At 40.4% G+C, this 26,854-nt stretch overlaps 1 protein-coding gene across 1 annotated transcript in view; it reads right to left on the reverse strand.

The window, feature by feature from the left end:
* CACHD1 (cache domain containing 1) overlaps positions 1–26,854 on the reverse strand; it is a 112,058-nt gene that overhangs the window by 39,235 nt on the left and 45,969 nt on the right. Inside the window, exons 3-4 of the mRNA XM_075155598.1 lie at positions 21,763–21,911; positions 8,095–8,201 (exon numbers count right to left, since the gene is read on the reverse strand). Of these exons, the coding sequence (XP_075011699.1) occupies positions 8,095–8,201; positions 21,763–21,911 (256 nt within the window). The remainder of the gene's footprint in view (positions 1–8,094; positions 8,202–21,762; positions 21,912–26,854) is intronic.

A 26,854-nucleotide genomic window follows, 5' to 3' on the forward strand; every position in this document is an offset into this window, starting at 1 on the left:
AAAACCAAAAACCACACAGTATTTTCTTGCCATTTCTCCTTTCATGTTCTTTGATTATAAAACTTGCCAGAACTGGCAGATTTACAGTGCTTCACCTTTTGCTGAGCATTTACTTTTGGCATTTCCCTTAGGATTGACACTGAAAATAGGCCAGACAGTTTCATCTCCTCAATCTCAGTCATTATCAAATATGCCAATATTTGGGTTGGAAATCACAGCAAGGCACATGTCAAACCTTAGGCAGACATTCCACGACAAAATACCCACGTAGAGTACAGTTTAAGTTCAACATCCTCAACAGTTTAGCACTTTCTCAAGTTTCCCAGACTGGCTGCGGCCACGATGTTCTCTCCACATCCAGCTCAGCACAATTACCCTGTAAAAACCACTATCTTGGGGTTTTCCCCCCGCTTTTTGCCAGAGTTTTTTGTATTTCCACAGTGCCTAGAAGTCCCAGGGGAAGTCCTGGTTGCACCCTGCCGGGCTCAGTACAAAGATGCAGCTTTGCACGGTTGTGGCTTTGAAGAATTCGGTGCCTCAATGGACGAGATGAGGAGGAGGAGCGAGGAAGAAACAAGAAGACAACATGAAATGGTTGATGAGGGTTTTCCCAAGTGTGTTAATGACTGAGCCGGGGATCTGAACTACACTCTGCTCACACCTCTTACTTTCTCATCCTTCTCCAAAAAACACCAACTCGGCCCCAAAGATGCCAAAGCTTGTTTCTCCCTCCCCCCTGTGCATAGGTAAAATCAACCTGGCGATGCTCTTCAGAGCAGGAACCTTTTTCTCAGGAATTTTCACACTTTCAAAGAAACCACCCATGATCTTGCAACCAAAAGTCAAACAAATGTGCGAATATTGTTTGTTTCACTCAAGTTCCCCCTAAATTTCTCTTCAGTCCTTGTTTTGGTTTTACACCTGGTATGATACTAGTTTAGCAGCGCCATTTCTGTTTTGTACAAAGAGCAGGTTTCTTTGGTCACGGACGATGGTTTCTGTGTAGCAGGGACACAAAGCAATGTGAAATTTTAATATTGCCAAATTTAGGAAAACTTTGGCAAAAATCAGTTTTAATTAAAAACAAAATAAACCTAACCCAGACAGAGTTTCTAGCTTTTACAGCTAGGACTACCAGAAATTCCTCTCCTCATCCCCCTGCAAAGCACCCATTCTCTTTTCCTCTCCGAAATCTTGTCTGGGAAAACCCAGATTCATTTCTGAACTCACTGAGGGTTTGGCAGCCTGACCCTTCAGAGAAGGTGCAGCACCGGTGCTCACGGCCCACACAAGCTCTCCTGTGTGGGAGCACATTGCACGGCCACAGCTGTGGGAATCCAGGAAAGTATTTGTAACCCTTTATTAAGCTGCAAAGAGAAGCCTGGAAAAAAATCCTTTAGAAGTATCAAAACCTTGGGAGGAAAAAAAAAAACCGAAAAAACTATTTTAAAATATTTTTTTAAACAACATTGTCTTTCAGCAATGTATGACAACCAACATTACCCATTCTACTGCAATACAAAAAAACTTAGAAAAAGCTAAAACAATTACCCTTTGAAATAAATAAGGCCAAAGTCCAGGCACACCACCACTACGGCTGAACTGCTGCTCCACGTGATTGCAGTGCCTCAGGAGCAGGGAGGGAGAAGAGAACATCGAACATTTAAATCCTCCTTTTTATATCTAGCCACCAGGATTTCCTAGTTCTGGGGGTGAAGTATGGCAATTGTTTTGTATAAAGAGGCTGGATTTCTGGCATTTAAGTTTTTGTTAATGGGTTACAGAACTTGAAAAATGTATTTTCAAATCAGACGTGAACAGTTAGTTAAAGCCTAGATGAAATAACTCGCCCACTTTAATTTTACCAACAGCATTAAAATAAAGGATTTTATAATTAATTTATAGTCTTATTTATAATTTAATACTTTATATTATTTACAATTTAATGATTTAAATTATTATTAAAAGATAAACTTTTCATTCCCACAAGGCCATGATTTGTGTTTATTTCCCCAGGAGAGTATCCGGATTTAAAAGTGTTCGTTTTCCCCATAAAACAATTGTTTTTGAATCTCAAACAAACTCCTTACACCCTCAGTGCCTCTCTCAGTTCCTCCTTTTCACAAAATTCTGCTCATGTTTTCCTTCAGCTAGTATGTTAGTTCAGTAATGCCTTCCCCAGAGACTACCAATTTTATCGTAACTCTTTGCCCCCCCCCTCCCCTTTTTCCTATGACCACAGTAGACAACCTCCCAGCAGATAAGCCATGGCTGAAAAATACATACTTTTTAAGTGCACTTTTATTTTCCATCCACTAACGCTGTACAAACGCCCTGCAGATATTTCCTCGTTTCTTGGTCCCCGCCAGGACACCCAGCAGATGCTCTTTTTTAGCCTAACCTCACTTACCCCAAACTTTCCACTCTCTCACCTCCTCCTTCCAGCAAAGCCAGCCTCTGGACAGGTTACACAATCAGAAGACCCCAGCAAAAAACGTACTGTAAGGCAAATTGCCTGTCTACCTTATAGCTAGAGGCTAAATTTGACAAAATTACACCCTTGACAGCACTAGCAGAAATGTGTGCAGGGCATTTCACTGGTACTCACTTTTTAGGTGTCTGTATGCTTGACCAAGACCTGAAGTTCCCATTTTAACTCAAAAGCAATTTACTTTTCATTTTCTGGTCAGGTTCAAGTCATTTTTATAAGTACAAGAAGGTACCCATCTCCCTGTTCTAACACAAATTACAAAGTACTTTGCATTACTGAGTACATGTAAAGATTTTGCTTTTCTAAAATGAACACCACCACTAAATAAAGACCCAGCCTTGATATCGCACTACTTGGAGGAAGCCAAGAGTCCAAGTCTTATAAACGCAGAAGTCTTAGTGGTATCCCTTAACTTCAGACACAGACTGGGGATATAAATGGCCAACTGGGAGCTGCCCACGATCTGGTACTGCCAAGTCACTCCGAAACCTCTGTCCCCTCCACTTGGAATGCAGCACTACCTGACCCCAAATTCTGCTACAGACAGACAAAGTTGGAAAGTGTTAACATGAGAGGATTTGAAATGATCATTCTCTCCAACTATAAATATCTCACAAGGCAAAAAGGACTTTTAGAACGAAAGCCCTATGTGATAGAGTTTATAAAACTTCAAAGAGAATGCGATACGATAACACTTAGCACTTCTAGATACCACTTTACATCTTCAAAGCATAGTCAAATCATTAACTAATTAATCTTCAAAGAACAGCACAAACAGTCAGTGGAAAAAAAAAAGGAACTACTGAACATAATTGCTCATTATGAAAGAGTTTCTTACAGTCCTCTTTAGCATTACATTTATTGAGCTGCAGACCTCACGGTTCTCACCCCGCAAAAAAGAGAAGTTTAATTTTCTGTGCAACACACACACTGCAGTTCTTCTCTGACAAGTACCTCCATTAAAAATAATCATTGTGAAGACCCTTTAGTGTTCCCCAGAAACAACAGCAGAAACTGAATGGGTTTATTTCACAAGTAAAGACATTCTCTAACTCTCCAGACCTACAAACCTGATCCAGGATTTTCCGAGTCAAACTATATTCTGGCTCACACATATTCACCAGAAATAAAAGGCTCTGCAGCTCGAACGCCATTAAAATTCTGCTGATGGCACAAGCCAGGAGAGAGCCCAGCTCGCTCATTGGGAGCTCTTTTGACTCTGAAGGGCAAAGAAGTAAAAAAATCTTTCATTTTAAGGAATGAGCCCAGCTTCTTTGATTAAAAGGATTTGGAGAGTGGGGGTGGTATTAGCTCGTCTGCTCAAACACTTCCCAACTATTTCAACTCATCTGAGCCATCAGTTTAAAGTATCGCAATGTAAGGAACATGACCAAGGACTCCACATTTTAAATCATCAACACCTCAAATAAGGCACAGACAATATTTATTTGGCAACTTGGTACCATCTCTGCATATTGCTGGGGCAGAGCACTCTGCTAAAGCTGCCTGACTTGAAACAGATATTTCGGCGCTTTGAAGGATGAGAAGGAGAAAGATTTACTGGTTCCTTGTTTATTCAAAAAGAAAAAAAATGAAGGAATCTGATAACATAATGCACTGGCTCTGGGTAAGATTTTGTCGTCTAATAAATAAAGGACTATTCATACCAGTGAGGACAGATCTCTTAATCTAACTAACTGAAGCCTGCGATTCCATCTGAAGAATAAAGACTCTCTCCTTATCTATTTTGTGGTAATGGCTAAAAGTAATCCAAACGGAAAACTCAAGCCAAGATAAAACAAAACCTTTCCATGGCATTAAAAAAAGGTCACCTAATATCAAGAAAAAAAAACCAGCAAAAGCATTATTTTTTAAGGGTTGAGAAAAGAGAGACATACATCTATTTCTTTCTTCTTCTTTCCTTCCCCAAGATTAGTGTTTATTTTCTCTCTGTATTATAAAAACCCAATAGAAAACTGCAAAAAAAAGTTCTTTATTTTTGAAAGTTTCATCAGCTACACTTACCCTTCTTAACACATTGTTCAGACTAGAAGCTGAGGTTGTTGTCTGCACCGAGGGCTCTCCCAGGCTCTGCTCCTGTGGCTCAGCCGGAGCCTGTGGTGCAAATTCCATTCCCTTCCAACACCTACAACTTCACCACTCTGATCCCACTTTCTTACGCTGCGCGCAGAGCAGGCCAAGATTAACATTTAAAGAATTGAGATTGAAGCCGAACGCAGCGGAGTTTAAATTTATGTTTTGCTGAGAGCTTTTTATAGGCTGGATTATTTAAACTGCAAAACTCAAGCCAGAAAAGAGAGATACTCATGGGAATTTTTTTTTTTTACATGAAGAATGGAATGACCAACCCATTCGGGAAGACAACCTGGTTGATGGACAGGCCAGGCTGGTTTGAGAAACTGTGGGCAAACTAGAGAAGAGTACGGGAGCTCCTGTTTCTGGGCTGGAGGAGCAGAGGGCTTTCAAACCCTTTCTCCAGGAGGCTGACGCACTTGGGGTCCTCCCCATCACGCTGCATCCAGTAGGAAAGACAGTATGACATGATTTTTGGGAAGCCGTGGCTTCCCATCCTGCCTTTAAGTCTAAACGAGCAAAGCAAGGCAGGAGAGAAAAAACACAATCAAAATACCCAAATGTACCAACAAGTCTTAGGCTTTTTAGAGCAGAAAAATAATTCAGGCTGAGGTGGAGTCTGAATCCAAAGTGCAACAGGTATTCCTCAGGAGATCTACGTGAGGACACTTACAAGAGAAGTAAGAAAAATATGAGATTAGAGAAACTTTTTTCTTGTTTGATCTTTATCCTTGTTCAAAGACGGCTTTAGTTTAGAGTAATGAATACAGACACGTAGATTTATTCAGAAACAGCTCCTGTGCAAAGTGCTCTGTCCTAAGTGTATCCTTTAAGGTAAGTGGTTTCACAGAACTAGGTCACTGCAGAAATAAGAAAAAATTAAGAGTTTTGAGAGACAGAGGACACTAAGCCAGTACTTTTAAAACCCATTTCTAACCTGACAGCCATCTTCACAGCTGTAAGGATGCTGGTGCACCGACAGCATTCTGTCCTTCTGACCAAAACTGCTTCCCAGTCTGTTTATATCCCCAGTCTGTCTCAAGCCAACTATTGTCTTAGACCATTAATTCCTGAGGGCAGAGACTGCTTTTTTGGCACAACAGGTCGTGGCCCATGACTACATAAGCGAGAGATGCAGATACCACCAACACAATACCCTCCACCCACAAACCAAACACCCAGCCTCCTGCCCCTAAGCCTTCCCACATCCAGTTTACTCCAAAACCCAAATACTTCTGCAGGGACACTGCTTTGGACATGGGCGATGTCCAGCTCTACACCAGCATTATTCTGCTCAACCCTTCCCCGAAGCCACACCAGTCTCCTGTTCTGTGGCCCGGGTGGTGGAGCTCACGTGGTTTAGATGTTCTCAACTGAAGACCAGGGAAGGGACGGTGGGAACCATCATCTCACAGACTTTCAAACACCTTCACACAAGGAGGCGAGGACTAAGGGTATTCCTTGTAGCTCACCTACAGAAAACTTAACTTCTAATTTCACTAGGTGTGTACCCAATATCAACTTTTGTTTTTCAGATAAGCCTGTTTCCACCTCATTTTTCTGCATCAATCCAGTCTTTCTGTTCCATTACTCTCTCACAGACATCTTCTTACTAATAAAAAAACCTCCCTCCACAACAGAAAAGCTGGAGGAGTTTGCTGTCAATAAATCCTGAAGCACTTCCCTGTTCTTACTATCACTCCAATTCCCTCTTCTCTTCTGCTGCCCTTTCCTGCCAATGCCATTTTTTGAAGATACTCCTTTCATCGGGAAGCTTTCAAGCCAGAAGGAGGAGGCACTCAAGTCTTACTGTTGAACCAGGATGGCAAGAAGCTTGATCATGCACTCATGTTGTTTTTGTGAGAATTCAAACCAGAAATTTAAAAAATGTTTATGGGAAACTATAGGTTATTTGTTTTCCACCACTCAGAAGAAGGAATATTTCTTTAATACTTTACATGCATCTTCTGCAGTAGAAAAAGTAAAGAATGTTTTTTCTAGTTAAATAAAAAACATTAAGTGATTCACTCAATGCTTTTATAACAGTGCCTGAAAACTTGCTTTCAAAAATTATTTTGATTAATCAACAATTGCATGTGATTTTAAACATTATTTTAATAAGAATAAGTTGTTTGTTTGTTTGTTTTTAATAAAGAGAGAGCTTATGAGTAAAACAAAGCCCAGCAAATCACAGTAAGTGAACAAAGACTGCCTATCTTTAGGATGGAAAACACTACACAAATTATGGTGATGAGACACATGTCAGGAAATTGGCTTCTCTGGCCAGCACCTGCATTCAAGATGTGGTATACAGTGGATGGGATCGAAAGAAACCTATGGGGACTGTTCGTTTTGCTTTTGGTTTTTACTTTTTGTGTTTAGATTTCATTAAGACAGCAATTAAATGCAGAAACAATGCAAAGCTATAAGAAGGGACACAGTAGGGGAGGCTAAACAGAAATTTGGGGTTCTTTCATCCTATTTGTTGAAAGATATGCAAATGCTTGGTGTGTGGTGATGGTGGGATGGTGGGTCTGCCACTTCATCAGTCAAGTTAAAGAAAAAAAAAAAAAAAATCAGTATTTTATTCCAAAAGACACATGAGAATTAAAATAAAAAAAACCACATTCTCTGAAGTCTGCATCACTCATCCAAAAAAAAAAAACCCAAAACAAAACACCACAACAAAACAAAACAGAACACCCAACAAAATCACCACCAAACCCCAAAACTTACACTACATGAAATTCACAACCAAAATCTATAGTGTTCTCTAATTTAGAGCACTAAGGCATCATAAAAAGTTGAAAAGCAAGATGGAACAGCTGAACAAAACTACGACTAAAAAACCTGAAATCCATGTATTAATTCAAGTTGACCAGGATGAAAAAAAGAAAACCTTACTGTACTGGATGACCAAAAGCTGAATTTTTCAGGGACAAGTCATATGTATTTTGGTTCTAAGCTTATTTCTAGCTCTTTAAGTATGTCAAGCAAATGCATTGACTGTCAAGATGGAAATGCCCTGACAAGACAAAGAAAGGAAGTATTTTAGGATGTCCTTATATTATGTAGTTTTTTGCATATCGCTGCAAACACAGCCTCACATTAGCTGAACTCAGCTAAGAAGATCAGAGAACTTCTTTGCATGGCCCCTTCAGCAGCTGACACTACTGATGCCAAAGCAGACAGGCCTAGGAAGGAAAGTGCCTTGGAAAAAAAAAGAAGAAATAAAAAGTGCATAAACCACAACAAAATTATCCATGGTAGGCTGGAATAAAATCTTCATGACATTTTTATAAAGTACTTAGACTAAGGGCATTACTTTAGGTATCATCTTTCAATCATGAAATCTCAAATCAAGAGCAGTGTGACAGTTTCAAGGAGAAATAAAAGCTTGTTGCTATGGCAATCAATGCTAATTCTCTATGCCAAGGAAATGTTAAAGTCTAATGGGGAAAAAAAAAACCCTACAGTGGAAGGAAAAAACCCAAAACTATACGACTTACCAGAATTTAAGTCACGTCCGGGATTGAAGGCTCTGCTATTGACAGTGGTAGACAGTCTATCACAGCTAATAGTCCTAGAAACGTTGGTGTTAAAATTTCCATCAAATCTGAAATGACAACAACAGGATTAGCAATTTAACACTATCTATTAAACCTACACAGCATTTACAATGGAAATGCATCTTTTTGAAGGTTCAACGAAAAATAATTATTTTGGTAACTCCAACATTATACATATTTTAAGGGTCCAGGAAAAATTCTGAAACCCAAAACTAGAAGGTATAAGCTCATCACGGTGGATTGTATCTGCTCTCTACAATAATATCTTGTATTTTCCCCCACAATATTTCTTGAAAGACAGGCTCATAAAAGAGCATGCTCTTTCATCTACATTTAAACAGTAGAGGTTCCAGCTTAGGAAACATGCGTAGCATCCAGGCATGCCATCAGAAAGTGTCTCCTCCTGTTGTCGAACCAAACTTTTTCTTGCTAGAGACTCTTTCACCAGTACTACTATTTCATCTTTAACGTTTAAAAAATTTTTAGGTTTTGCATGAAAAGGATTTCCTCTTTATGCCTTTATGAAAAAGATCTAATAGAGCAATTGTAAACGTGTTTTCCGTACCAAAACTTGAGGATTTACATTCCAAATAGCAGAAGGAACTCGACAGTCTGAAGTTTTGTTACATTTTGATTAGGTTAAATAATTCAAATACATTCATAACTCTAATGCAAAAAGTATTCCAGTGCATAGTTCTAAAGACGATAAAATATAATTAAACCAATGCCTTAACAAAATTTACATAAAAAGGGATTTAAAGGGTTATAAATAACTGGAAACACTTCTGAAGCTTTCAAGGTCTTAAATGCAGTTTTGTATCATTTACGTAGGCCAGTTTTATTTGTTAACATTTTTGTGACCTTGAACATTTTGAGGACATTTGACTTGCGGTCTGATTATTCTAGTACTTCGAAAAACGATTTACTTCCTATCAAAGAATTTTTCTACCATCAACCTATTCCTAAGAAATTACAACAAACTGCAAGCAAGGTCTGCATAACATCCCGTTCTGGACGAAGAGCCTTAACTAGCCTTTCTTAACTAGCATGAAAGCTGAAACATCTCTTGGAGAGAAACTGGGCAGAGTAGGGTTTTTTTCAATACTGTCAAGACTGAAAGAGCAAATAACACAAAAAAAAGCTACATCAAAAGATACTGACCAACTTACTTAATGTTAACAGCACATCAGTCACTGACTTACATCTATGTATCACTCACCCAGTGCTATTCTAATGCTTTCCATTTAGCTCAATGCACATTCTATTTGTGTTTAAGGTTCTTTATTTAGTTGCTTATTGTCAACTGCACTTAATTGCTTAAACTGATGTTACGTTTTTTCATGTACGCACGTGTATGTACACACACCAACACACCCACATATATATGCTATCACATAGTGGAGGCCCAAAATATTACAAGCAAAAGTGGTATAGAAAAACAAGCACCATTCTTCTGGTTGAAGATTTTAATTACGGAATTGAAATCCAGTAAGTTGCAATTGCTTCAACAAAATATGGTGCCCAGTTAGAATGGAAGACACTGATTTTCTGGTTCTGTCCTTACAGAGTGCTTGCTGTGAGGGCTGGGGTTCGTAGACACAAACAGACAATGAAACAATGCACTTCTAAACCATACCCTTAAAACAACAATTAGCAGAAACAAAAACCACAGACAGATGGAATCGGTTACCACAAGGAAATCTCAAGTTATGACCACAGGAAGCAAGTCTCTTTAAGCAAACTAAAACTCTCCTAATCCAATATATTTGCTTTCAGCCCAACTCAAAATGATTTCATCCTACGGGGAGGTAGCTGCAGCTGCCCCAAGCCAGCCAGATGCAGGATTTGCTGAGAGCCTCCATCTCTCGGTTTATGGGGTCCTTGCACGCGGGATGCAGGAGAACCTTTTATGCAGGAGAACCTTTTATGACTTAGACGAGATCTGTGAAAACTGACTAAGGATAAGGAAAATATTTGTTACTAGGCTTAAGATCATCGCTTCTGTAGGTGACTGAATTCACTTTCAGAAATTTTAGCATTACAAAACCAGACAAATGCTCCCGAGAGGAGCGCTGGAGCCCACTGCGAGCAGCACTGCTGTTGCACACACAGGCCAGGAGTTTGCCTTTTGTTCTTGATTCATGCCAGTATAACCGTATTTAAGGTTGGGCTGATTGTTTTTTCCTTAAAGCAGAGGTTTAACTTCTGTTATCGGTGAAGAGTATAGCACAGCCTTCTCACAAGTTTAGAAATTTGCCCTTCAAGTATAGGAGTCATTTCCTGATAATTTACTATTAAACTCCTTAATGATTTTCTGAATTACAAATAAGTAAAATAGTCTTTCATACAAATGCGTAACAAAACCTCAGACACTGACTTCTTTGGTCTTAACATCAGATTAAATTTTATGATTCCTGTAGAGTTACAAGAAGTCTCATTTTACATAGCTAGAGCTCATCAGACTAGAGGCTCTTTCTGAAGAAGCTCTAATCAAATTGAATTTTTGAATATGTAAAAAGTGATCATTATTGATTAACTGCTTAATTTTAATATCTTCACTGCCATGTAGAAATATCAATGAAGACAATGTCTCCTTAAACTGGCATTCTTTAAAATTAGTTTAAACTACATCCATAAACACTACATGCATCTTAAACTAACAGCGTTACTCTTAAAGGAGATGAATGAGACTACCTGTGAACAGTTAGAGTTACTGAGGCACCGACATTTTTTGATCCCTTCTCAAAACTAGACTTAAGGGGGGGAAAGGGGAAGAAAAGAAAAGAAAAGAAAAAAAAAAGAGTCATATAGTCACATGTATTTGGAAATAATTAACTGCCCTCCATAACTTTAAAAATTATGTAGAATAAATGCAGTTTAAACATAGCTTTAGTAATTTTGGTCAATATTTTTAATATACATTATCAATACTGGGGAAAAAATATATTTTTAAGTTGCAAAACTTCTACCATATATACATGCAAATGTACGTGGAGAGTGCAAGTTTTTGCGTCAGGGAGTCCCAGAGCAGTCTGGACACAAATTTTCTCTCTCATCTCTTTACAAATATTTCACATACCTCAGTCTTTTGACACACTCAGGTTACCGAACATAAACACAAACGTTTAACTGCGCTTGCCCTCCTCCGTCCCCACCTAACATACGCAATTATGAACTTGCTCGTCACTGACAAAACATCTTTAACTGTGGCAGCTGCTCAACACATCAAAACCACTCAGCGATGAGCAAAGTGAAAAATGCCGTATACAGCGGGAACAAGAACCGGCAGCTAAATTCCTTGCTCTACAAAAAGTACTGTGGGTTCCTTATTGGACGCAGATGTTCGGTGCTTTTAGTATTTTATCCAACACAGCATAATCAACAGCACTCCATCGGCACTGGTGTTTTGATTCAAGACTCAGATAGGGACAAAGAGCTTTTGATGATCTTCTGCATTATCCTCGCTCTTCACAGCAAGGAAGAAAGAGAGAGAAACGGATGGACAGACAGATAGAAAGGTCTCCTGTCCTCTTGATCAGACCCACCACCATCAGGTTGTAAGATCAGGAAGGGTGCTGTGTCATAGAATCATCATAGAATCCTAGAATTATTTGGGTTGGAAGGGACCTTAAAGATCATCTAGTTCCAACGCCCCTGCCATGGGCAAGGACACCTTCCATTAGACCAGGTTGCTCAAAACCCCATCCAACCTGGCCTTGAACACTTCCAGGGACGGGGCATCCACAACTTCTCTGGGCAACCTCTTCCAGTGCCTCACCACCCTCGCAGTGAAGAAGTCACACACCGAAAGCAGCCAAACCGTGACGGCATGGAGCTCTGCATGGGCTCATCCACTCTGCCAGGAGCTGCTTGTTGACATTATTGGCAACCTGCTCTCTGAAAACTCCCCAAAGCCCTCTCCATCGAGGAAAAGTCTTGACATTTCACAAGGAACGTAGTTCTCAGATCAAGGCTGTGGCTTTTCCTATCCCCATTAAAATGTGACCACTTCAAAAAATTACAGCTCCTACGAAGCAAGCAAAAATGTTGTTGATTTTTTGTTGGCTAAAGAATCTCAAGACTAAGATTGATTAAAGATGGGTTTCACAAAAAGCATGTTTATCTTTGCGCAAAACCAGACTGAGAAGAACTAAGACTGCAAATTAAACATCTCCATGCTAAAGAAATATTTCCGAGGAATACTAAAGAACAAACTCTTAAGGAAAAATAATGACTTTTCAGGATGTTAGCTAATTGTCCCAGTGCTCCCATCAAAATTTATTAGTGATAGCAACAGGATACCTTGTTAGCAACTAACATTATTCATTTCTCAGAACAAGGGCAATAAATGCTGGGGTTTAATTCAGAATCATCTGGCATCTTCCTCTGCTCTGATTTTATTTCATGCCAAAAGTCACCGCTCACACTCACTCAAAGTGACATGTGCATCCTGACATGCAGTCCTCACGCTACCCCAACTATTTGCTTTAAATTACTCGGCAGAGAAGTTGTATGTATCTTGACTCAAAATGTTGAGTGTATTGCTACATCACTTCTTCGTACACACAAAGCTGCCAGACTGAATTTCAGGTCTCTCAGTCATGATAGATATTATGGTTTCAAGCAGATGAACACCAGGTCCAATTCTGGCATGCCTTCTAGGAAGGCAAAAATAAAGTTATCAACCTCAACTGCCCCGCCACAGGCACTCCTGCAGCCCCAAACTGATCGCCACGGGCCAAGGGGATCAGCGTTTCAGCTATAAACACCCCATTTACATTGCGCTTGTTACTGGAGCATGTCGAAGCACTTTAATGCAAAAATTAACAAAGTCCCTCAGCTTTTCTCAGTAAGCACGTATTATGGAAAATGAAGACATAGATGTCTAAATAATCCGCAGCAGAGCTGGAAAAGGAAAGCAAAAAATTACTGCAGCCCAGCCCACCCCTCCTTTCTCTTGCTACAGCACACAAGTGGCAAAAAGAGAATAAAGTTAATGGGAAAACGATGGAAATAAAATATGCAGAAGAAGAATTGTTTTAACCCCGTAAATTAAAGGCCAGCCCTCAGACAGACCTGTCATCCTAGAGCAAGGACTGCTCCAGACTGAGCTATGTGGGATATCTACTTCAAATCTCTTTTCAGGTGCAGTTTGCCTTAAAACTTACTTTTTGCACCTTGCAATAGTGTATTTTTAAAGCGCGACTGGTTCCATGATGCAAGGACCTTGAGAAGAGACCAGCTCCCATTACAAATGTACGCCCTCAGAAAACCAAGACCAGAAACTGGGCAAAGGCAGTACTGTGGCAAATTTACATTGCAATATTTGCGATCATTTTAATTACACTGGAGAATTTTCCTTGTGCTTCTTTTGGGTGCCTCTAAGTCGTTTCAATCAAGGATGTGCTATTAACCTATTTGGTGATCTTCACCATTAAAGCAACAATTAAAACTAAAGCCTCAACACCGCCATGTAGTATTTACAGTAAATGCTTATATTCTTGGCTGTAACTACTGCTTTTACCTCTCCTACGACGTATTTATACCTTGCACGTTTTCCACACGAGTTTCAAACCGTACAAATCTTCCCATCACTTCCTTTGGAAGAAGTTAAAAACCCCAAAACTTTAATATTTTCAGATTTGCAGACAATTTGCATCGATCACCACCCCTTCTCTGCACAAAGGCGACTTAATTTCTAGCAGTGTCTCCCACTTTTGCCAGCTGCAAGACGACGAGGCGGACGATAACAGCAACGGCTGAGCGAGGTCTCCTCTGAGATATGGCCCGAAACGTTCTAGGTGGTAACACCACGGCCGACACTTAGGAAGTCCTCCAAAATCCTTACCACAAAACCTGTATTTAGATGTAATTAGTTTTTGCACTTACTTAAACGAGAGCAAAAGACATTGGCTGAAATTCAGTTTCAAGACAGGCCCGCTCCCCCCATCCCCCTTTCCCTGCCTCTCTAAAAAGCCCTTCCTTCTGGATTCACTTTAATGAACAACTGATCGAAACTGCATCCCGAGGGAGCAAACAGAGCTGCGACTCCCACTTTGATCTCTTCCCCATGGAGAAACGCGCTCCCTGCCTAGCTTGCAAGATGTTCATTTGATTGACGTTTGCTCTGATGTGCAAACTGCTTTGAACTTCAGACATTAAATTCCCATCAGGCTGCACTCATTTTTATTCTCCTTCAACAGGATTTACAAGCAGGAGATCAGCAAGCGTAGAAGATAAAATAAATTTGCAGAAGCTTTGAATCTTACATCAAAACAGTGCTCAAGTGAGTTCCAATTGGATTTTGTTCGGCCTGAATTTATGGTGTAAATCAACCTCTTTTGTACAGTTTCAGTTTAGGAGAAAATAAGGGAGCTGCAGATAAAAATGACACTTGAGCAGCTACTGAGGGGTTCTCATTGTTTTAAGACTCATTTCTTTCCCTCCCTTTCCGTTCATACAAATGTTAAGCTGATTTTAATATGCAAATTAAATTACTTAAGTTCATTGGAAATTCAGCATTTCCTTTGAAATTCACAACTAGGCATGTTTTCTTGATTGTAAGGCAAGATTTTAACTCATATTTTACATTCTTAAATAAATATATGGTTCCCACTGCATCTAAACAGAATACTGGAAAACAATGTTTTTATGAATAAGTTCAACAAAAAAAAGCTACTGATGATTCAATTAACCAGTTTCTTCTGGCAAGGCATAGAAGTTGTTCCAATTATTTCAACTACTGCTTGAAAAAGTCAAAGTATACTTGCTCTCAGATGTAAAGAAAGTTTATTATTGGAAGGAGGACTGCAACCCAGTAACACAAACTATTCCAAAACCCACTTTTTCATGAGGAAATCTGCCACATTTATGTAGTAAAAGCAACAGTCCAAGAGAGCAATTTCCTAAATATCTGCTACAGTTTATGGACAAAACAAGGTCATGCCAAGACTAGCACTATGCACACTCCCTACATTTTCTAGAAACCCACATGCATTACCGTAGTCCGATACTCTGCAAGAACAGCAAATAGATCTTAAATTTCATTTCGTGTGGCCCACCCACTTCTCCTTTGCAAGTGCAGCTCTTCAGATACTGCGGCGACTGAAGGAACTGAATGGGATTCCCGTTATCTCCCACTTAACTGCTCCAGACAGGAAAGATAAACACAGAAAGAGCTGCGATAAAATTGAACTGCATTAGCAAATATTTAACCATCTGTTTAAAAAAGAAAAAACCAGACCACTTCTGAAGGCGATATCACAGTCAGGGAGTAAATGATTTTCAAAAATAGGTTTGTAAACTCACTTATTCAAACAGCTCTATTAATGTTTGTAACGCAACACTGCCAAGTAGTATGTTTTCCCAACAAATATTTCTCCATTCCATCTCCTTTCACAAATTTAGATAAATGCATTCCCTAAGCTCTTATCAGCATAGTTAAATAAAGAACAAAAATAGATTTCCAGCCGCCTTGAAACATATATGTTAGCAGCAGAAGCAAGAGCATTAATGAATGGCAACGCTCCTCTAAACGTATGGTTTTTGGAGACCTACGACAACTTTCCGTAAAAACCAGCAGCAAAATCCATTTCTGTCCTCTAGGGTAGAAGCGAAGAGAAAGGGGGACGTTTCCACCAGCGCATGTGTGTGTTCACGTCCCATCTGCAGGCGCAGGGTTATCGGGGGACCGTGGTCGGTCATGCCACCCCTCGCAGCAGCAAGGCACCACGCAGGGCGGCTTCCTGGCGCTGCGACTCTCTCCCCGCTCAGGTACTCGTTGCAGGCAACTCAAGGAAACCGTTTCCTACCTTCTCTCACAGACACACGAGGACATGAAATGCTGTAGCACAGCAGGCATGACGGGTCTTAAAAGTGGGCAGGAGAGGAGGGGGATTGAGATTGGGTTAGGGAAGATTTTTTTGTGTCCCTTTAAAAGAGGTTTTTTATTGGAAAAGCTGCACAGGCAGCTGCGTGCTTCCTCACAAATGCAGCTGAATAAGAAGTTATAGCCTCTTTCTTTTGGAAGGCAATCTTACTGCAGACACGCAGGGCTTTGCTGTGTCGAGAAAACCACTGGAGTGTACGCTATGGCACCAGTTCTGTACATACTTGCAACTGTGTCTTCACGTGTACTTATCATGCGAACACAACTTTAACGTACCTGGCAAAACTGGAACTATATAAAGCTACTTCCGAAAGTCTCCTACAAGAGCCAGCTAGCATCAATCACAGCTTCTCCTGTAAAAGGCATTTTGTATACCGGGTAGATGATGAATACTCAAACATTACATGCATTATCAGAATTACTCTTTCTTTTTGTGTGGAAAGAGTTTGATTTTCTTTCACCTGCAAATATTCAATACAAACCATCTGTTTGATCTACATGTTGCCATCCAGTCCAACACCATTTTTATGAAGAAAGCTATTTCAGTTGTCATTCACCAGTCAGACCACACACACCTGCAAAGTTACCCATGCAAAGCTAATGCTTCCACATCTGTCTCCCGAAACGCATTTCTTAAGTCCCTATTTAGACACTTTTCACAACTGACACGTATCCCCTAAGTTCCCACTGAAGGTGCAGGGAAGCTGCAGGTGCTCAGTACTTCCGATAAATAAACAAGCACTGTTTATTCTTTCCCCACCCTCTTGCTGACATTCTGCTACAGCCCCATCTGCACCCCACGCACATCAGGCCACTTCAGTTCCAAGACTTCCTAAAGACCCACCGAGGGCTTTCTCGGGAATGAATTATCTCAGGCATGAGAAACAGGAGACACTGTCTTCTACACAAAGGTATTTATCCTCTTAGGAAGGAAGATACTTTAATTAAAACATTGTGTTGTAAATAACGACCCAATTCAATCATGATAGGGAATGTCCGGAGACAGCATGAAATCTATTTCTCATGGCTTCTTCAGCAGCCTTTATTAGTGAGGAAACACAAAGCCTTATTTTTCCAGCAGGGATTTCTTCAAGGATTAGAAGATGCACGTCACTTGACATACATTTTCCTTATCTCCCATCAGTTTACCCATCCGGTTTGCTAAGAGCCCAGAGCACTTTATCCATATTAACTCTGTCTGGTTGGAGCAACGCCTCTTCTCAAACGCTATGGGCACTTCCTCGATGCGGCGCGCAGCCCTGGGAAAAGGAGCAAGTCTCCAGGCTCTGACCCCACAGCCACAAATATAGCCCGGATGGTAGGGCAGATACCGGATCTTTGTACCATCCACTTCTGAGCTTGCCTGAAAGCCACGCTGTCTGGTTGCTCTTCTCAACTGTTGTCTCTCCCTCCATTGCCATCATGGTTTTTTCCATTCCCAAACCTTGATTAAGTAGAACTGAAAATGCAAACAGCTATATTTGAAGTGAGGAGCAGCAAAAACTAAAGAAAAACAGATAGCCCCTGCTCTGTTGCTCCAATTTTCATATATACTTAAGCATGTGATTAATTTCCATTTACACGAGCACATGCTTAAATGCTTTGGTAAACTGGGTGAGCATAAGCATATATTTAAATGTTTGTTGAATTAAGGCCTATGGAAAAATTCCTTGCCAAAACCACTCAATAACCACCGACTGCACTGCCTCATCAAGTTGATTTCGCATATTCTAATTTATTTATTTTCACCACTTTCCATAACAAGGTAGTTCCATTGCACAAACCTGCCTTGGTGGGGAGAACAAATACATGATTGCTGGTACTTATGCTAGTTAGGCCAGTATATGTTGGGTACAATACAGGAACCGAAAGCACAGTCAGGCTGTTAATTTCAATTCAGAACTAGTCACTATGGACTGGAATCACAGTCACGTGGAAACTTACTCTTTTGGGCTCTTCACTGTAACAGTCAACACCACATAATGGCAATAAAATATATACTGTTTTCCTTGTTATATCTCACTACGCAACTAAGCGAGCAATTTAAATGCCAGGTTCATTTTATATCCCAGTCCGTGCTTTGTTAGTCCTATTTCACGTCATTTCTTTCTAGTCACCAGGTGTGGTATTCTCACAGTTTCTCTCGAGCAACACAGCAAACTGTCTTCTAAGCCAATGCTCAGATTTTCAAGATAAATACAAGCAAATACAAGGCCACACATGGATAATTTTGTTAATGCTAACAACAAATATAAACTAAATAAAGATACCAAGCCATTAAAAAACCCTCAGAATAAATCCTCTCTCTACACAATAGTTCATCATTTGCACAGATAGTGTAAATACCTTCCCACGTAATTTTTCCAGAACAAACCCAAACTTGCTGCATTCCTAAAGCGGTGTCACTAAGCTAGACAGCGGTGTAAAAGGCTGACGGAGGAATTGCCTGGCAACATGAAGTGCCCTCAGATTTACAAACGTCATCGTGCGTTGAGGCTGAACACTGTGTGACAAACAACCTTAAATATTGTGGGACAAGCCTTCAAATCAAACTTAAAAATATATCCTGAAGATAATGTGCTTCTGACACTGTTCTTGCACCAGATGTTTACTCAAGTAAAGAGGCCACATGACGAAACAGCTCCAAGAAAAAGAAATCACAGAGTTAAGCAGTTGTAACACAAACATTTCACAACCCTCCTGAAAGAAAAACCATAGCCCTAAGGACACACGCATTTTCAGAAGATACTTTGCTTTAGATTGTAACTTGAAAACAGCAAATAGCACAGACAAATCTGTGTCTTTTTCAATGTGCGCTCTTCTATAACAGCAGCTAATAAATGCTCTAAACCAAACTATTATAATTATTGTTGCTCTACCTCCAGCACTCTTGTGCCCGACACCAACACACATCTTTTAAACGTCAAGGATAAGCTGTGACCAGCAGAAGTACACCTAACTTAACTCCTCACTAGTGCAGACCTCCTCATAGCCGGACCAAGTTAGTCCAAAAATTAAAGGTGGAAGAGTTCAAGTAAATCAGTAGCATTCAAAATACGGTCACAATATCCAGGTGGGAGATATTCGTGTCTGATATTTGTGTTTTAAAAATAATTACTACATCCATGTTCAAACACTCACACGTGTGTTCCAGTTCCCCAAAATCTGACCATTAAGGTAGGTAACTTAATTTTTAGTATTTTCAAAGTCAAAAATCTCAGTCTATGTGTTTCTCCGGACAAAAAAAAAAGCTATTGGTGATTTCCGATACGCCTGCCTGCAAAGACGCCTGCCCCCCCGGCCATTTCCTCCCCTTTAACCAGGCCTGGAGGTGACCAAGGGAGAGAAACGGGGATCCTAACGAGCAGGTAATCTTTTCATTTTTATGGAACGCTTCTGCTTAAAAAGAAAGTTATCTCATTTTGGCATTTCTATTAAAAATTAATCTCTTCTCTGGAGAGGTAGGGAGATGAGGACAGGTTTTGAGGCAGCTGACGACGCTGAGCGGGGGAGTGGCGTGAGATGCCCTCCTGGCGTTTCATGAACCGCCACCGCCTGCCCTTGTGAACCGTCTTACTTCCCCCTTTAGCAGGCTTGTGTCAAACGTAAGACCTAATAATGCCTTGGATATCAACATTAGCTTTTTCCCCAACATTGTTAACCAAAATGGGGAATCTCCCAGAAAGGAGATGCCACAGAGAAGGAAAATGAAAGGAAGAGCAGCAGGCGGGAGAGGCAGAAGGGGGAGAAATGACAAATGCAATGATGGCAGAAGCATTTAGACAATCCGGCAATTAACAAAGCACGGCACCAATAACGACTTCGAAGTTAAGTTTCACAAGAAAAACATGTTTTTACAGTCTTTCTTTGTATGACTTGGAGACAATTTCCTGAAGTCCGCAGTGGGTATGTTTCGGATGGTCCGATAAGCCACCGTTCTTCAACCATACATACTTGACTGGGTCTTGCCGAAGTGCTGTCTGGAAGATCCTGCAGACCGATAGACTGATCTGGTAACTGCTTTAGCAGATTTAATATTATCAAGCCAAGTAACTAAATAATGAGAATCGTATTGTAGAGCCTGAATGAGGAGCTCTGCAAACAGAAAAGTCACCTCTCTGCTTTGCCAGCTGTGACCTCCGGTTCGTTTTTTAAACCACTTACTGTGAAGAATCCTCATGCAAGTCTACCATGGGTAAAGAAATTTCTAAAGGACTTCCAAGCTAAGTAATTTTGGAGGACAAAGCGAAAGGAAATTCATTAAAGTTTCCAGACTAAGAGCAGAGCTCTCTTTTTTTTTTATGAAAAATTATGCAACACTGAGAAGGGGGTTATAAATCTCCTCATTCCTCCTTCTCTTCACTCCTTGCTTGGAAGATGTTACTGCTGGCTGGTGGTCCCTGCACAGAGAGATCAGAGGGCAGAAAACCCTTCATCCTCAATTAATTCTTGACCTTTCTACTAACGCTGCCAACAGTCTGGCCATTGAGCACCAGATGTGCCACCATTTTACGTACACACCTTGTCCAGCAGGAACTGCACCGAGACCGCTCCATCTACGCGCAACCCAACGGCCAGGTACCCCTTTCTTTGGAGCCACCTGAGGCTTAACCCTATCGAGATTTCTTACTTTCATGCCAATCAAAACAAACACAAAACACGCAAGTGGCCTTTCTCTCCAGACAGAGATTCATATCACATATTTGAATGCAGTGAACATTTTAAATCCTTGTATAAACAAAGGTTAATGCCATACTTCAGAAAAGATGAAAGCACGCCGTCATTAAGAGGAGAGCTTTCTTATAGAGTTAGATTGCAGAAAGTGCTTTTAATATTTATTACCCAAATTACCTTCCCCTCTAAAATGTTTTTAAATCAGACTGAGATATAAACAATGAAAATATACTCTGTAATCAAGATTTGCATAAACTGAAAGTTACTCTTGTTCTTTTCTAGCACATATGGAAGTAAATGTTTAAAATGTTGAGCATTTAAAAGAAATTATTACACTTTTATTGGAAAAATAAGGCCTTCTATCACACCTTCCTGCAATTAGGAAACCCAAAGAAGTTTCTGCAAATACACAGTGTAATAAAACATGATTAAAGACAACCAACTGCCTGGATTTAGACTATTCAAAACTCCTGTATTTAAAAACAAAACAAATTGAAAATGAACAAATTCAGGTTCCAAGCAATGTACTCAATTTCGGTAAACCTCTGCGTATCAAACAGCAGCACGTCAACTTGATTAAACTGTAACGCAGTATTTTTAGCATGTGATGTACTGACCAACTCATGATTTTAGTTACTGCACTTCAAAGGAAAAAAAAAAAGTCCCATGACCAGCTTCAGAAGAGTTATTCAGGGTAAGCAGTGTCTCAATGCAAAAACGGTATCTTGGATATAGACAGACTCATTTTGTATAGAAGACTGTTCCATGCAATTAAGGGTTGAACAAACTTTTTTCCTTTTTGTTTCGTTTTACAATCCATCACAGCTGAGTTCCAGTTCTTGTTTAGAGCTCCTCATTAAACGTGCGCATAGCAGAAGTGTAAGAGAAAATGAGGACAAGATAAAGAGCACCTTTGGAGCACTGTCTTCCCCCTTTTTCAGAGTTATCAAGAGTGGCAGAAAATACAGGCTATTTTTGCAAAGAAAGCATCTTTTTTCTTCACATACTAAATGACAGCGTAAGTAATTTCAGAATTTAATACTTACTCCATCATAGATGGTGGAATAGTACAGCAGTCTTGGATTGCAGTCAAGGGCGACGTGAGATGAGCAGTATATGATGCTTCCACTACTTGCTTGTTACGATTCACAACATCCAAGTAACGGTTAAATTTCTCACGAATTTTTTTTGCCAACTGAAAAAAAAAAATAAGAAAGATTAAAATGAAGTCAGTTTCTCTGGCTTCATTATTAACCAACTTAAATGGAAAGTAAAAACCACATATGTTAAAGACAAGAGTTGTCTGCTTTGCTCATTGTACTTCTATTTTGGTGGCTTAAGCACTGTGAAGTCAAGTAATTAATAATATTGCCCACAGTAAGCAGTCTATACAAAAAGATAAAACACATTTACCATCTAGAATGGGTACTCAAACGTAGAGTTTTGCATGTATGAAAAGCAAAATTTCCACTACATCAAGCTTCCCCTTCGTTAAGAACTGACACCTGGATGTGACTCCACCTGTGCCACTGGCTGACCAGCGAAGCTCTCCGACATGCTGCTCTTACCGCTTCAGGAGCGAACAGCCACCAGCACATCTGCCGCGGCACTGAATCTATTTAAGGAACAAGCTCAGGCTCCAGGCAACCCCGAACGCTGCCATGCATATTTCTCTGTTCATCAACAGCCTCCTCAGTCAAGGTGGATCTGCACAGGAGTATTTCACAACTCCTTTCATGTAGTTCTCATCGCAATTTGGGCAAAATAAGCCATCCCAGTTCTTGCTTTTTTCTTTGTATCCCCCGCTGCTTTCCTGGGGGGCACCACGGGCTCTTAGCTGAGCATCTTCCGAGTGATTTTCTTCATCGATCCAGCAGCTCACTGCGGCTAGTCATAAGCTACAACAGTTTTAAGTACAAACTTCAACAACAAAATGAAAAATCTGTAATTGACATTATATTGCAACAGAAAGAAAATAACGACAACTGCCTTGCACAGGTGAAATTCTTGCACAAGCCTTCTGTTGTCAGAGGTCCCTCTGATGAAGGCAGCCACTTATAAATCAGGACAAGGTTTAGAGGTTACGCTATTACTTGTAAGAGCAGATGATCGTATTTCTCTCCTTTCAGAAGGTGAAAACAAACAGACTGTCATCCCTCCCCAGCAATTCTCAGGCCTTTCAAAAAAATTAGAGTGCCTAACTTTAGAAACAGCAAATTGGGTACTTCAGCCCTTCTCTTTAAATGTTTCTTTAAAAAAAAAAAAAATTTTTTTAAAAATCAAGTCAACAAATTTTTGCAAACAAATACTTCCGAGCTCTGCGTCGGGGCTTGCTGGTGTGCGATTCGAAGGCATAGTCGTGCCCGTGCCTCCTGCAGGCAGAGCCCCGTGCTCCCTCCGTGCCAGGCAGACTCAACGCAGTCCGAAGGCACATGGTGTTAACAAGGGTAGCGCCTGCGGGGACACATCACAGGCCTATTGAAGCTCCCGTGCTGTCGGGTAAGAGCTCGCTTCTGTCTAGTTCATTAGGCACTTCACCATGAGTCTGGCTAATGACTTTGCAGGGGAAAATTGGAAGGGAAAATTTGTGGCTGTTATTTGAGCTAACGTGACGGTAAACACAGTTACTAGGAAGCATCAGGTTTTACAAGAAACATTTACTGAGACTTTTGCTCCTAGTCTTTCATTCCAAGTGAGAAATTAATGAAATGAATCAGGCACGTACAAAATTTGCTTTGGCACATTCGGTACCCTTTTCACACCAACATATCTATTACACTTAATCATCTGCCAGACGCATCCTAAATGAAAGAGAAGCATCTCTGAGCAATATAGCACAGTGTTGGATACTGAGAAATAGCGCATTTTGCATTTCTGCAAACTTTTTTCAGAGCTGAAGTTAGCTCGTTAATTCATAACACTCATCTCTCCTGCTCACTCCAAACCCTATGGGGATGATTTAATGGTGCCGCTACGTTTGTGTGCCGAGAAACACAGTTGGTTGTTCCAGATCCCCTGTCTGACAAATGTCTTTCCTAACTATTATTAACAGGACATTTCATCATGATTTACTTCGTTATGTGAATAACGAGGCCCACACTGATAACTGCATTGCCTTTGCCTCCATTGTTCCCAGCAAATGCTGCAGCTCGACGACAGGTCTCCTAGGAGCACAGGTTTTAATAGGACCTTGCTCAAATGACTTGCAGAATTATACCTAATTAGTTTTGTAGAATGATTTATTGCCAAGGCACCAGAGGACTACTAATGGTCTCCTCCACTATCCAACATTATTAAATTGCTCCCAGTTGTTAGATAATAAGCTGCTGGGTAGTTCCTTTTCTATTTTCCCATAAACTTTCTTTTTGTCCAACTCTACTCCTCAAATGTGTCCTTGAGAAGTGTATTCTTTGGAAGGTCTCAAACATACACAAGCCAAGTTCCCTAAATGGAAGCATTTAAATTTCATGGTTACAAAATTCCTCTCTCAGATTGGGCAAATGCCATACCTGTGCTTAAGCACTACAGAAACCAGATACTTGAATCTATACACTTCTTTCTTGGTTTCCCTACCTGAAATCAGGAAAAGGGGAGAGAGCTTAAGTTTGCTGAAAAAAAGGACCATGCGACCATCATTAGCAGTAACAAAACTAACACAGAGCGTCAGAGCAAAAGGACTCTCATTTGGAATCACTGCTTTTCTCTGATAAATGAATGCTATACAAGATGAGGTTTCGGCGTTGATGAGTTTTCACCTTCCAGGTCGAACGATAAAAGCACCCCACAGCCTTTGAATTTTACCCTGCTGTGCAGAGTCTAAAGATCTGACAAATCTGTTTTTCAGAAGAGCCCGTACCTCAGAAGCGGATAAAAAGCAAATGCTTAGTACCTAAACGGCATCATCTCCCATCGAAAAACCTCTGAACGGCTCAAAGTCATTACATTACTTTTATTAAATGGGATCCAACACTTCAGTCGGGGCAGAGAGTCAAGTGCATGTCAGCAACAAGGGACCTGAAGCGTCCCAGAGCTACACAGACATTTATTCCCTGCCCACGAACATAAGCATGGCTGGAAGAACTGAGTTTGTCTAATCTGAAGAACCCTAAAAATACTGCCCTCTGATAGCAAGAGAACACTCCCAACAATCAAAACCACTTTAAAAACAGCTAACTCAAAAAAGTCACCAATGGCAAGATGATCCAAAAGCAATTTTCCATTGCAAATTGATTACAATGAATAAACCATGTTAAGAACCTCAGCATAACACACCAATCAGCTGAAAAATTACTAAAACCAAATGGGTCTAATTCATCAAATAGAGAAGTATAGTCCAGATGAAGCCTAACAAAACTAACTTGATTTTTCTTCCATAGTTGCGCTTCACTGGAGCACAAAAATCCACCACAGTGAACAGGCATTCCAGCTCTCAGTGATTAAAACAACAGCAAAAAAAAATACATACTTCCTACCTCCTCATCTATGCCTTGCGTGCCCATGCATGCATGCACACTCACATCATTAGCTCAGAAACATTATTCAGTTTGCAAAGTGATGCACTCAGTTACTAGAGCCTGTCGGAATAAAAGCTGCAGGCTTAAATCAGCTTCTCATTTTTCTAAATAAAAACCTAAAATCTTTAACCAAAAGATCGCTATTTTTTCCAACATATACCCTGCTTTTTTTAACCTGCCCAGAGCTGAATAGCCGTTGCATACTGGTGGATGCAAGACCCACACCACACTGGTTACAAAACCTCAAAGGTACAGAAAGAAAGAGATAACCAATAATGAAAGGTCAGAGCATTGAACTATGAAACCATCCTAATGTAATTGTTTAAAACATTTTTAAAGCAAAATGGAAAACTGTGTCCCAAATCGGGCACATAAAAGGGGCAGGTAGCTGACATCCCATGCTCGGGTATACCCTTGGGGCGGTACCAAGAGTGACAGGCATTTCCTGCTCCCGTAGAAATGCTCAGATTCACCCATTTTAATGGAGACTAAAATAAATCTGGATACCCTGAGATTGACATAAAATGCTATTATCCTCGGGTCAATTCTCACAGTGCTCTTCACCTCATTTTAAACACAAAGGAGTGGGGGAAAGCCTTGCTCGGCATTCCTCTCGTCTTTTTTCAGATTTCTGTATTTTCTCCTTAATTTTAAGGAGCCGAATAATAAGAAATGAGGGCTCGCTCCAAACAATGCAGCCATTAGCTCTATTATTTTTTTTTTTTGGCAGCTGGCATGCAGCCAAAGCATTTCAGTTTGCAGACAGGTTGGACGGTAACACCTGTTTCTATTACGGCAGCACCCATGGGTAATGCACTTCAGTTGTCACCATCTCCACTGACAACCTTTCATCACAACATCAGTGAGTTTCTCTAATTTTCCCAGAGACATTTTCCTCATTTGCATAGTTCCCTCGAGCTTTTTCTTTTTTTTTTTTTAAAGCTTCGTTCCCCTCAAAGCTCCGCAGCTCTGAAGTCTTCCCTTTTCACGGAGCACTGAGGGAAAGCAGAGCTCCAAGGTTAGGTTTCATTTCTGGCTGTATCTTGAAAGCCAAGGTATTTTTAATGTTTTCAAGACTGTATATAAAATATACATCAATGAGGTCGACAGGCATGGATGCCATAACAGACTCACAGCCCGGGATTTAACACTGCCGGGCTCCTCGAAAAGTATTGCTTACACATTGAAGAGTTTAGTTAGTATTTTTATTTTAAAATCCCCTCTCTGAACCAGAAGAACCTGGAACAAAAGTACTCTCTCCAACATCCACCAGGCACTCCTCCCGCTTATCACAACTTAATACTACTGGGCATCCACAGATTCCTACTCTAGAGATTTTTTAACATGTTTATTCCTAACCTGCTTGGGTCTTGAAGAAACCGCTGCTTCTGTACAAACCCAGAAGGCACAGAGGTCAGCAGGGACGTGGCTCAAGAAAGGATCATAGAATTGCCACCAGCTTCTTCCCACACCTCTGCTTTAACAGATTCAAACCATTCCCACTCCTCTGGATGACACTGAAAATATACTCCTGAGCATTCAATCAGGATGCAGGAAACTACTTTCCAATGTGCGTTTCTTCAAGGAGACCAGCACTCATCTGAGGTTTTCCACTAGCCAGTAA

Source organism: Calonectris borealis, chromosome 8 (assembly GCF_964195595.1).
Source record: "Calonectris borealis chromosome 8, bCalBor7.hap1.2, whole genome shotgun sequence".
In the NCBI taxonomy this organism is placed as follows: Eukaryota; Metazoa; Chordata; class Aves; order Procellariiformes; family Procellariidae; genus Calonectris; species Calonectris borealis.